Source organism: Myotis myotis, unplaced genomic scaffold (genome assembly GCF_014108235.1).
Source record: "Myotis myotis isolate mMyoMyo1 unplaced genomic scaffold, mMyoMyo1.p scaffold_m19_p_1, whole genome shotgun sequence".
Taxonomy (NCBI): Eukaryota; Metazoa; Chordata; class Mammalia; order Chiroptera; family Vespertilionidae; genus Myotis; species Myotis myotis.
In genome coordinates, this window is record NW_023416313.1 from 59,618,493 (window position 1) to 59,631,904 (window position 13,412).

The 13,412-nt window shown below is 44.5% G+C and overlaps 1 protein-coding gene across 1 annotated transcript in view; it reads left to right on the top strand.

Moving 5' to 3' along the window:
- HERC5 (HECT and RLD domain containing E3 ubiquitin protein ligase 5) overlaps positions 1 to 8,604 on the top strand; it is a 40,234-nt gene extending 31,630 nt beyond the window's left edge. Inside the window, exons 16-20 of the mRNA XM_036339435.1 lie at positions 1,850 to 1,916; positions 4,042 to 4,112; positions 7,226 to 7,409; positions 7,496 to 7,598; positions 8,327 to 8,604. Coding sequence (XP_036195328.1) covers positions 1,850 to 1,916; positions 4,042 to 4,112; positions 7,226 to 7,409; positions 7,496 to 7,598; positions 8,327 to 8,532 — 631 coding nt within the window. The 3' untranslated portion in view covers positions 8,533 to 8,604. The remainder of the gene's footprint in view (positions 1 to 1,849; positions 1,917 to 4,041; positions 4,113 to 7,225; positions 7,410 to 7,495; positions 7,599 to 8,326) is intronic.
- The last annotated feature ends 4,808 nt before the right edge of the window (positions 8,605 to 13,412 follow it).

Consider the following 13,412-nt stretch of genomic DNA (forward strand, 5'->3'; position numbering starts at 1 on the left):
TTTAACAAACTAGCATATTAGGTCAATGGGAATAGGAGGACCATTCAGTTAATGCATCTGGGGAAAAATTAGAGCAAATACCTTATGTCATATACAAAAATCAACTCCACATGGATGCAGGACTTAAATATTAAATGTTAAAATGATGGAAATATGGATAAATACCTTTCCCATTCTTGGGATTTTTTTTTTTTTTAAGTAAGACATAAGAAGTATCAACAGTGAAGGAAAGATTGGTAAATTTAACTGCAACAAGATTAAAGAAGTTCTCTGTTCATCAAGACATACCTTAATGAAAGACAAAAGACACTCTTCAAACTGGTAGATATTTGTAACTCGTTTTGGGGGGGGGTAGAAAAATGGGATAAGGAAGGTACCTCCTACAGGTAGGTATAAGATACTAGAGGCTCTGTGTATGGATTCGTGCACCAGTGGGGTCCCTCAGCTTGACCTGCAGGGATCGGGCTGAAACCAGCTCTCCAACATCCCCCAAGGGGTCCCTGATTGCAAGAGGGTGCAGGCCAGGCCAAGGGACCCCACCGGTGCACGATTGGGCCCAGGGAGGGTAACGTGGGAGGGTTCCAGAGTGTGTCCAGCCCATCTTACCCAGTCCTGATTGGCCGGACAACAGCAGCAAGCTAACCTACCAGTCAGAGCGTCTGCCCCATGATGGTCAGTGCGCATCATAGTGACTGGTCGAATGACCGGTTGGACACTTAGCATATTAGGCTTTTATCATATAGGATTAGCAATGTTTTAGTTCTTGTTTTGGGAGGCAGGTTCACAGGTGTTATTCATAAACATACTCATAAGCCATATATGGCCATACAATGAGAAGATAGTGAACCAAATGTTGTGATGAATCCAGTTTTGTCAGCTGAGTTCCCTGACCTCACAAAAATACATGCATAAAAGATGGTGTGTTTTATATCACAGTATCATAGCAAAAAATCCAGCAAGGGAAAAAATCAGCTTCATTTCCACCATCTCCCGGAGGGAGACTTCCCCAGTGACATCTTTCCCTTCAGAAAGGGTTAACCAAGCTCTTCCAAGTTATCCCTGTACCATTTACATAGTTCCCAGCTGCACACATCTCACAGGACTGTAGGTAAGGCTCCCATAAGCATCATTCCTACTGGCCTCAGGGTTTATTGGCAGGAAAGGAATTGGTCTCAACTTTACATCCCCTTTGCCTACCATATTAAGTAGTTAATAAGTGTTTGTTGAATGAATAGAGAGGTAAAGGAGTAAATAATACATAATGAGACATATTACATTAAACGTATTTATAAAGTTTAGAGGATGGAAATAGAAAACGACTGGCTGCTCCCATTCTGATATAACCTCTGTTCTCGCAAATGCCTGGAAAGAATTAAGGTAGTCAAATGCCAGGTCTGTCTGGAGCTTGATGATACTGGGACAGCAGATACAGAGAAGGTCCTTTGACCTATCTATCCACTCCACAGATCTGAGCAATGCCTGATATTTAAAAGGAGATCTATTGTTTGCTCTGTAAGTAAAGTCCCAAAGCTTAAATAAAGGTAACACCAATTTGAATGAGTTTCAGTGTCAGTAAATACGTTACCAGTCCTTTTCTAAAATAGACATCTACGATGACGAGGTAAAGGAAGTTAGGGCAGTAGGAGAGTAGGAATCAGGTGGGGAGCCTGCAGAATTGTAGATAAACTTCTAACCTCACATTTAAAGATAGCTGAGGTCTCAAGTCATGGTGGTGCAGTGAACTGTACCTGACTTCTCACCTTCAGAATAGTCACACACTCTGTGTTTATTTACAAGATGTATCTAGTGATCGTTGTTATTTTTTTAAATGAAATTATTTGTTCTTTAGGAGTTTGCAGATACTTCTGGATGATGAAAGTGCTGACTTTGAAGAAGTATTTTATGTCCATTTTAATGTGAGTAACAGTGAAAGCCAGATTACAGATCAGATATAATCTGATTAACCCTTTACGTACTTGCCTAAACATGCACCCTTTAATGAAAAAACAAACTTCTGAATTAAGTTAATGTAAAAGGTTATTCCCTTCATTTTTTATGAGCTGGATGTGCCAGTTGGATTTTACTGTGTAACAGACAACACCTAAACTTAGTGACAGAAAACAGCAGATAATTCTGTGATTTCTGGATTGGGCCAGCGTGGCTGAGCTGGATGGCCAACAGTGGCCTCGCACCATACCTGGTCGTTGGCAGGCTGGCCCTTGGCAGGTGTCAGCTGGAACAGCTTGTCTCTGTTCTGTCTGTTATCATCCAGGAGGCCAGCCGAGGCTTCTTCACTGGATGGGCTCAGGGTCCAAAGAGATGGCAACCCTCAACACACAAGCTTCTTTTCATGCTTTTGCTTCTGTCAGATCCCATTGGCCAGACTATTTCACAAGGTTACCTCCAGATTCAAGGGCTAAAGAAAGAGACTCCCCCTCTTTTTTTAATTTAATTGTTGGTGTTTTGTTTTCTTTAATGTATTTTTATTGATTTCAGAGAGGAAGGGAGAGGGAGAGAGAGAAACATCAATGATGAGAGAGAATCATTGATTGGCTGCCTCCTGCACACCCCATACTGGGGATTGAGCCCATAATCTGGGCATGTGCCCTGACTGGGAATCGAATCATAACCTCCTGGTTCATAGGTCGGCACTCAACCACTGAGCCATGCCAGTCGGGCCAGACTCCCCCCTCTTGGTGGGAGATGTTGTGGAGTCATATTGCAAAGGGACAGGAATACCAGGATAGGAGGAATTTATGGCTAATTTTCCAAGTCCACCACACCAGGTCTGTCCTGAGAAAAGTGAATACTGAAATATGGCAATTTCCCTATTTACCTTTTTTTTTGTATTTGCATTTGCTATTTATTATCATCCTAAATAAAAAATAATTATTAACATGAATTTACCATACATCTTTGTTTTGCAATGCCAGTTTAAAATGCAAATGTAACAGCATTTAACTTACATGCTAAATCACCAAAATTCCATAGTTCATATTTTGCAGTTCATACATGCACATATATTATGTATTTAGTTCTTAACCAGAGCACTGGGCACACTGCATGAAACTAATTCCACTGTTTTTATTTCACTTCTTCATACATGTGCATTCTGTCAACATTGTCCAACTCCAGTTTACTGATGATTAAGGAGGATGAACAGGAACTGGTTGGCTTATCTTTTCTTTTTCTTTGATGTCATCATTTTCAGCATACGTTGTTAGCTAATACAGGAAAGTAACACAATAGGATGTGACTGGGTCCCTGGTCTTCGTGTTTCTCAGAACTCTATTGCATTCTTTCTGCACTGGAAACAAGTGCAGGTTGGAAAGGAAAGTGTGGTCTCTTTGGTTTGTCATCACCACCACACCCCCACCCCACACCCCCATCTTACTCAGCTGTAGATACAACATACTGAACTTGTTCTCACTTTGAGTCTTGCTGAGCTCCCATGCATCATGGGTTCACTGGAATGCTACGCTTATGGGGCATCACGAACTCTATATGCAAATGGAACGGCAAGAAATAGCAGCAGACACACACATTGCCCGAATCTCATCTGCTCACAGGAATGCTCCACTTTTCCATCTGACTTCACTTGCAAAACATAAGTTCTAAAATAAAATTATTAAGAATTTTAATACAGTGAGGGACCCAGACATAGAGCTCTGGGCTACCATTACAGGTCACATGCCTAGGAAACCAGGCCTGATTGTCAGATATTGTTTGCAAACGTTTTATTTTAGGTTTGTATGTGAGAGTGTGATATGTGTATACCTCCCCCTTCTCCCCTCTTCCCCCATCTATTTACTTTTTCAGTATGATCAGTTAAAATAGATAACTTGAGTTTTTTAAGTTTATTTTTCATTCTGCATGAAAAGCTGGTAATTTTTATTTGTACATTCCTTGCTTGTCTTGTGACAAACATGTACAATTCCACCTATTCTTGAGGAAAAAAGATATGCTTCAAAGTGTATTTGCTGATGATAGACTGTTCACGATTATTTTGGAGATGCTGTCTGAGTTTATTTGTGGTTACAGGTGAATTGGGACAAAACTGATGTAGACTTAATTCCTAATGGAAGTTGCATAATTGTCAACCAGACTAACAAGTAGGTACAAAGAAGTGAAATGTTTGTTTTCTTTATACACTGTCTGTTTCACTTGGCTCTAAAAATTTATTGTAGCTATATAACTTTTCATTCCCAGTTAATTTTTAATAAGGTGGAGAGTTGCTGTGTGCTGGGTGCATATATGTGTGGAGTGTATATTCTGGTAGGGAAGAAATGGCTTTCTCATGGAGGCCTTCCCTAATCCTCCTATCTAGAACCAACCACCAACCTTTCTCTCTAGCCCCTTACCCTTCTTTACCTTTTCTTTTCATGTCACACTTTACCTACCTTTAGACTTTATTTGCTTATTTCCTTGCCAGTGTTTCCCCCACTATGCTGAGCTGCATGATGGCAAGAACTCGGTCTTTCTTGCTCACCACTATACATCCATTACCTCGACTAGTCTACACTAATGTCTGGTCCATAGCAGGCACAGAGTATTTGTTGATATTATTAGACTAGGGGCCCAGTGCATGAATTTGTGCACCTTGAAAGGAACTGTGGGCTGGGAGGCTACGGTGAGCACGGGGGTGGGTCTCGGCCCATCCTCTGCACCCCTGCCCTGCCCATCCCACTGCAGCCCCTGGTCCCCTGTCGGCCAGCAACCCTGCTTTCGCCATCACTGCTCCCACAGGCTGACGGCACGGAGCAATTGGGGCTGGCGCCAGCAGAAGGTGTGAGCAGCGGCTGCTGCCCTGATTGCCCCTCAGGAGCAGGGGGAGATGGAGAAGGCCTGAGGGGAGATCGGGGCCAGTAGCTGCTGCGAGCACCCGCTGACGGCACCGGCGCCAGGCGCCAGCAGCGGGTGCGAGCAGGGCTAGTGCTGGCAGCGGGTGCGAGTGCCGGGCAGGAACACGGTGCACAGGAGCAAAGCATTTTCAGTAACCACCAGAGGCTTGCCCTGATGACAGTGACTGGCGCCCCACCTTGGTCTGGCGCCCCTGCTCACCTGCTCCACCATCTCATTGCAGCCAACACCTGCCATGTTCTGTGCTCTGCTGCCAATGCCCACCATGTTCCACGTGCGCCCCCTGGTGGTCAGTGCACGTCATAGCGACTGGTGGTTCTGTTGTTATGAATACTAGAGACCTGGTGCACGAAATTCGTGCACTTGGGGGGTCCCTCAGCCCGGCCTGTGCCCTCTTGCAGTCCAGGAGCCCTTAGGGCCCCTCCAACTGATAGGCCCGCTCCATCAGTTGGACATCCTTAGCGCTCCCACCACCGCTGCTGCACTTGCCAGCCGTGAGCCTGGCTCAGGACTTCTGGCTGAGCAGTGCTGTGGGAGCATACTGACCATCAGGAGGCAGCTCCTGCGTTGAGCGTCTGCCCCCTGGTGGTCAGTGCGCGTCATAGCTACCGGTCGTTTGGCCATTTGGTTGATTTGCATATTAGCTTTTTATTATATAGGATAGATAGATGCCACTGTGGTATCTTCCCTTCCCAACACCTTATGGGACTTAAAGGAATACAGTGTGGGATTATAGAATGTTCCCTTGATAGTTGGTCCTAGTGAGCATTCTGCCCTAAGGCAAATATTTTTCTATAATTTTTAATCTTTATTTTAAAAAATCTTTGTATTGCAGTGTAATGTTCAGAAAAGTGCACACATGATAAGAGCACAGATCAAGAAATAGAACATATCCAGCTCTATAATATACTAGTGGCCCGGTGCATGAAATTCGTGCACATTAAAAGGGAATTAATTAGAGGAAATACCTTAATGTTGCTATTTGCCCTTTCTCTATAATAGAAGTGTCAGAGATGAAAGAAAATTAGTAAAATGTATTTGAAAATCTTCCTCCTGTCAAGAGTCCGGGGCATGCCACAGGACCCAGAGTCAAGTCCCCGCCCACCTGTGTGCCCCTCGAAATCGCGCCAGACCCAGACCCAGCTGGCCCCATCCCCATGGGGCGAGATCCAGACCCAGCCGGTCCCACCCCTGTCAAGCCCCGCCGGGCGGGGGACACAGCCTCAGAGCCCCTGTCAAGCCCTGTGGCTGGGGGCGCAGCCTCAGGTCCCCTGTCAAGCCCCGCTGGGCCAGGGGCATGACCTCAGGTTGCCTGGCGCCAGGGCAAGGGGTGCAGCATCAGGTCCCCGGGCCTGGCACTGGGGCAGGGGGCATGGCCTGAGGTCCCCCCTCAAGCCCCACTGGGCGGGTGGCACAGCCTCAGGTCCCTTGCCCCGGCCCAGCATCTCACAGCCTCAGGTCCCTGGTGATCGCTCCTTACTGCTCATTATGGGAACCCTGCCTCTGCTGTGTGCGCAGCCATCTTGTGATGGCATGATGGAGTAAGGGTCAATTTGCATATTACCTCTTTATTATATAGGATTTTATGAATAGATCCCGTTTACCCATAGTATTATTGATGGATATAATAAGGTTTTCTGCCTCTTAACAACTTATTTTTGCTCAGCCCTTTAGCCTGACAGAATTGGCAAATGTGCCAGAGGGAGGGAAAAACTACAAGTAAAATGCTAGACTCTCATCAGTGAGCTTCCCTTCTCTCTGAGTCCAAAGGTCTCTCCAGTCTTGTCTCAGATGTGGAAGCCTGGAGCTACATGTTTTTTTATATTGCTTGCCTTTTTGTAGTTCTTATTGCAAGCATTTGCTACCAGGTACTCCGTTATAGCTAGAAGTGTAAATCCCTTCTTTATTTGTGTTAAGCTCACATAATTACTCCTATGACAAATTCAGACATTATAGAAAAGTATAAAATTACTCTTCTGACAAATTCAGACAATACTGAAAAGTATAAAATAAAATAGGAAATTTCCCCCATCTCCCAAGCCCATTTCCCAGACATGACTGTTAGCAGGTCAGGTTTAATTCTTCCAAACTTATTCTATTCTAATCAATGTCGATTCTCTTAACTCTGTGACCCTGAAAAATCACATGACTTCACTGTATCTCAGTTTCCTCTTCACTAAACTTATAAAAATGTGCCCTGAGTTTCTTGATTAAATTAGATAATAAGTGAAAAATGCCTATAACAGTCCAACCACTCAGTTGCAAAGTGGTCCAGCTCTTATCTTTAGCTGCCTCCTTCCTGCCCCTCCTCCCATTTTTCTTTGGAGTATTGCAGTAAGCTGAAATCATTTTTGTTTCATTAAAGGACAGACTATGTTTCCAAGTATGTCGATTACATCTTCAACATCTCTGTAAAGGCCGTTTATGAAGAATTTCAAAGAGGATTTTACAAAGTGTGTGACAAGGAGATTATTGAATTTTTCCATCCTGAAGAACTAAAGGATATGATTATTGGAAATACAGATTATGACTGGGAAACATTTGAAAAGGTATATCATAAATGTCAAGTAGCTTCAATTTAAATTTCTTTTCTATTTCCTGAAAATATATATATATATTTTGCATTTTTCTCCAGAATGCACGATATGGACAAGGATATGACAATTCACATCCCACCATAGTGATGTTTTGGAAGGCTTTGCACAAGTTGACTTTGGAGGAAAAGAAGAAGTTCCTTGGTAAGTGTTAGATCAGGAAGACATTTATAATCTTCTGTTCTTTTTTTATGGAATAAGAACATTTTATTTGTCTTAGGCACCATTTGCAACTAGGAGTGGAAGAGCCACTCCTAGTCCAGTTGAATGTCCCCTATGCCAAGTTGTCACAACATCAAAAAATAAATGTTAATAGAGATATTTTTTCCTGTTTTCCACCCTGCCTTTTGCTTTAATGTTTTTTTTCTTCATCCGAGCTAAATAGTGAGCCTTCTTTCTATAGTTAGTTTCTTGCACCCTCTCACTTCCAGGCTTTCTCTGAAACTCCTGCCCTGCCTTGAAACTTCACCCACCTCCTTTGCCTCTCTAAACCTTTCCCTCCTTAAAGGCCCAGCTTAATTCCAAACATTCAGAAGTCTTCCCCAGTCACCCCAGCCTGGTTCTCTCTTCCTGCTCTGAACCCCATAGCATTTACACCCCATAGCAGCCCTTATTTCTATGACACCCTGTTTGGCTGTCTTACACCCTTTTATTTATTGTTTTTGCCTTTTTTTGCACAAGAATCTAATATTCCCACCAGTCATTGAGGGTAGTGACTGTGTGTCAGACTTAGTTATAATATGATCCCCAGTGCTGTCTAATGTAGGACTTTGCACATGGGCCCTCAGTAAATGTTTAAAATAAAAGTATTTTCTCTTGATAACTGTTGGTGATTCGTGAAGCAGATCACTCAATTTCATTTTGTTTTTTAGTGTTTCTTACAGGAACTGACAGAATTCAAGTAAAAGGTTTAAAGAGCATGAAAATAACATTTTGCTGTCCTGAAAATGTGGGTGAAAAAGATCCCATAAGAGCACTTACATGTTTTAGTCTCCTCTACCTCCCTAAGTATTCTACAATGGAAAGAGTGGAAGAAGCGCTTCAAGTAGCCATCAACAGCAGCAGAGGATTTGGCTGACCCTACCTCATACTCTTTACTCCTTTTTGGGAACATTTTCAAAAATAAAATGAACTCAAAAGTTTACTAACATAAAAGCCTTGCTGATTATTCAATATGTTTACCTATTTATTTTATAATCTCTGTTTTTGCATGTAAGATCTATTAGTTACTAGAGGCCTGTTGCATGAAAATTTGTGCACTGGTGGAGGGGTCCCTCAGCTCAGCCTGCTCCCTCTTGCAGTCCAGGAGCCCTCGGGGGATGTCCAGCTGACCTGTGGGCCAGCTGGCGAGTGGCCAGCCCCGCCCCCCATCACCCCACTGCCACTGGTGGCCTCCCTCTGCAGGAGGCAACTGGCAGGCCGATTGGGAGACAGCACCGGCTGGCTAGCGGCTGGCCCTGCCCCCTGATTGCCCCTCTGCCACCCACCCCATCTCTGTCCCCTCCATCTGCCCACTGGCACCCACTTTGGCTGGCCTGGCACCACCCACTCACCAGCACTGCCCCCCACCGACCAATCATTCCACTGTTTGGTCAATTTGCATATTAGGCTTTTATTATATAGGATGATATAGATTAGGCATTCAACAAGGCAACCCCAAAACACAGTGCATTAAATAAGGCAGTAGTTTATTTTTCTCTCATAAACATCTGGGTAGTTTGTCCAGGGCTGAAGTTGTGCTCCTCCCACTCAAACTGCTGTAATCACAGATGATTTCCCTGTTGCAAATTTTGGTGGAAACTTGCCCATTTCTGTCTTGTATCTATTGCATTTGAAACTTGTCTAGTTTCTCCTCAAAACTGTCATGAACTGCTAGACTGTGGCTTTCTTTTTCTCGGCTTCTTTCCCGTCTCCTTTACCTCTTTTCTCGTACACTCCCCTGACCTAAAATGATAGTGCAGTCCTGTTTTCTCACTCTCCAAAGACTGCTTATCCTCTTCATGGCTTCAGTTATTCTTCCCATTCTGACGCTACTCATCTGTCTCTCTGACCTACAGGAACTGATGATATATTCCAGGACCACAGCTATTTTTCTATCTAGTCTGTGTCTACCTGCATGCCCCTTGGCTCCTTAATCTCAACATCTTTAAGGAGGAAATTACCGTTTTTCCTGTATTCCAGTTTGTGGTACCACCAATATCTCCAGGTAGAAGCCTGCAGTCATCTTCCCTCCCTCCCTGTTCTTCACCCCCACATTCAATTATCGGCCTTGTCCTGACAAGTCTTGTTCTAAGTCTCTCTAACCCCCCATCAATGCTTTAGTTCAGGCTCGCATCATCTGTCCCATCACGGCAACAGTCGCCTCCCAATTGGTCTTGTATCTAGTCTGACACTCTACAATAGAACATTCTGTGAGGCTAGAAATCTCCCATATATGCAGTGTGCAATATGGTAGACCCTTGCTGTAGATAAGGTTCGTTGATAGTAGTGGGAAAAACAGAGTTTAGAGCTGTTCTCTCAGTATGTGGTTATTTAAAATTAACATAAAATTCAGTTCCTCCGTCACAGTAGCCATGTGAGTGCTTAACAACTACCTATGACTGGTAGCTACTGTACTGAGAAGCACATGTGAACACTTGCTACCGCAGGAGTCCACACATGCTAACCCTCCGTCATTTTGAATGTTTCTTTTTCTTTTTTCCTGGAAAGAAGAGCCATAATGTTCATCAACTGCACAAATTAAAAAGTTGGTCAATAAAGCCCAGCTCCCAGATCCTTCCTGTAAGCTCCAGCCCTGCCTCCCACCATAGCCTTGCACACACAGCCGACTCCATTCTAGTTATCTGTAACTCGTTTTCCTGAATGGGCCAGGCTCCTGTGTTTTCACGCATGCTTTTCTTCTGCCTGGAACCTGTTCTCATCCCACCTCTGTCTTTCAACTGCTGCCTTCAATTCCACCTCCCCCTCTGACTGAGTTATCTCTACTTGTTCCTTGGGATTCACTTCAGCTACCATTGCTATCTAGCAGATGCCATGAAAATGACTGAAGGATTGTGGAATATGGCCACTTAGCTCAGCATTTCGCAGGTGCTGTTGTCAGTGGTTCCATCAGTTAGCCAAAAGTGCCACCTGGTGGCACATGCAGGAAGTAGCAATTCCAATAGCATCTCACTAAAAGGGACAAAACTTGTAGAGGAAAGGCCTTTCTCCCAACTACACAACAGTAGTGAGACTACTGTTTCTTGGCTAATTTCACATTCTCTACCTCATTTAAAACTGCTACCAGGTCTGGAAATAGGTATCATCCTTTTCACCTGACAGATGCAGAGTCTGAAGTTCAGAGAGACTTCCTTAAAAGCCTATTTTGCAGGATTGGAAAAAAATGAAGAGGGAGAGTAGGTCATGACAAGTCCTCTATTGCTCCCTCAGAGTGGGAAATTGTCACTTAGAAAGCTGATAGGGCCCTAGCTGGTTTGGCTAAGTGGATAGAGTCAGCCTGCAGACTGAAGGGTCCTGGGTTCAATTCTAGTCAAGGGCACATGCCCGGGTTGCGGGATTGATCCACAGTAGGGGGCATGCAGGAGGCAGCCAGTCAACGATTCTCTCTCACCATTAATGTTTCTGTCTCTCCCTCCCTCTCTGAAAGCAATTAAATTTTTAAAAGCAAATACTATTTTTAAAAAAGCTGATAGGATCTTATTTATGAGGTGATTAAAGATGACCCCTGTCAGTGATGGCAAATAAGAACACTAAGGAAGGAGAAACTAAGATGGCGGGAACTAAACACCGGGAAATTGCTGCCTCCCACAACAATTGAAAAATACAACAAAAACACAAAATGGACATCATCCAGAACTACAGGAGGGCTGGCTGAGTGTAAATTCTACAACTAGAAGGAAAGAAAAGCACACTGAGAGCCAGAGGAGCTGCGGAAGTAAAGTGCAGAGGTATGGGGGCTCGCACGCGCGGAAAGGGGCTGGCACCTGAGGACGTGGCTGTCTTTTTGAATCCGGAGGGAGTCATAAGCTCCCGACGGCTCTGAACTCTGGTTCCAGGAAGTCTCTGGGGACCCAGGACTCATACGGGGACAAACTGGACTGTCTGGCAGTGGGCAAACTTGAGGGCGGCTTTCCCTCAGAGGTGCTTGCAGCCGTTACTGGGACACTGAGACGCACGACTCCTAGGGCAGGGCTAAGGATCAGCCATAGCTGCTTGCTCTGCCCTTTGATTCCTTGAGACCCCGCCCCACCCAGGCTGCAGCAGAGGCTTTTGCATATGAATGCCCCGGCCCTTTGCAACCTGTTAATTACCTAACTGCAGCCGGCCCAGACAGACCCAGAACTTCCAAGAGAAGGCCCAAGGCCCCACAGTGGCTTGCATTGCTTCACAGCTGAGCCTCATCAGGGCACCTCCAAACTCCAAAAAAGGAAGGGGAATCTACAGTTCTCTTCGTAGCTCCTGCTGTGTAACCTCAGGCAGAGGCTAAATTAGCACCTCCTTAGATCCAAGAGCCACTGTACCCAGTGGTCAGAGGGGGACCATCCAGATCACAACTCCTCAGATCCATAAGGGACCCACTCAGGGTGCAGTCTCAGTGAGCACCAAAGCCCCATTGAAGCAAGTCTTGCCCCAGAAGGGTGTCTCCAGTACAGAAGTTCTCCCACTGCAGACACAGCTGATTCTCACTGCCAATTGGCCTGGAGGTCAATTCCTCCCAGTGATCCTACAACAACCAAGGCATAACTGCAACAAGACTGTGCACAAAGCCCACAAGGGGGTGCACCAAGAGTGTCCACCTCAGGTAACTGGGGAGGCTGAGCCACTGGGCCCTACAGGACACCTAGCACACAAAGCCACTCTATCAAAACAGGGAAGCAGCCAAAATGCGGAGACAAAGAAACAGGTCACAAATGGCAGAAATGGAGGAAAGCAAACGACTGGATATAGAGTTCAAGGCCACGTTTATAAGGTTTTTCAAGAATTTTATGGAAACCGCCGATAAATTTAATGAGTCCCTCAATAAGTATAGTGAGACCCTGGAGGACATGAAAAAGGACCAACTAGAAATTAAGCATACACTGACTGAAATAAAGAATAATTTACAGAGATCCAACAGCAGACAAGAGGATCCCAAGAATCAAGTCAAAGATTTGAAATACAAAGAAACAAAAAATACCCAACCAAAAAAGAAAAAAGAAAAGAGATTCCAAAAATATGAAGATAGTGTAAGGAGCCTCTGGGACAACTTCAAGCGTACCAACATCAGAATTATAGGGGTACCAGAAGGAGAGAGAGGGCAAGATATTGAAAACCTATTTGAAGAAATAATGACAGAAAACTTCCCCCACCTGGTGAAAGAAATAGACCTACAGGTCCAGGAAGCGCAGAGAACCCCAAACAAAAGGAATCCAAAGAGGACCACACCAAGACACATCATAATTAAAATGCCAAGAGCAAAAGACAAAGAGAGAATCTTAAAAGCAGCAAGAGAAAGACAGTCAGTTACCTACAAGGGAGTACCCATACGACTGTCAGCAGATTTCTCAACAGAAACCATGCAGGCCAGAAGAGAGTGGCAAGAAATATTCAAAGTGATGAATAGCATGAACCTGCAACCAAGATTACTTTATCCAGCAAAGCTGTCATTCAGAATAGAAGGTCAGATAAAGAGCTTCATGGATAAGAAAAAGCTAAAGGAGTTCATCACTGCCAAACCAGCATTATATGAAATGCTGAAAGGTATTCTTTAAGAAGAGGAAGAAGAAAAAGGAACTCTTACCATTTGCCACAGCATGGATGGAACTGGAGAGCGGATAAATACCACATGATCTCACTCATTTGTGGAATATAATGAACAACATAAACTGATGAACAAGGACTGATCCAGAGACGGAGAGGCATTGATTGGACTGTCGGGCCTTGGAGGGAAGGTAGGGGAGGGTGGGGGTAAGGGGGAAA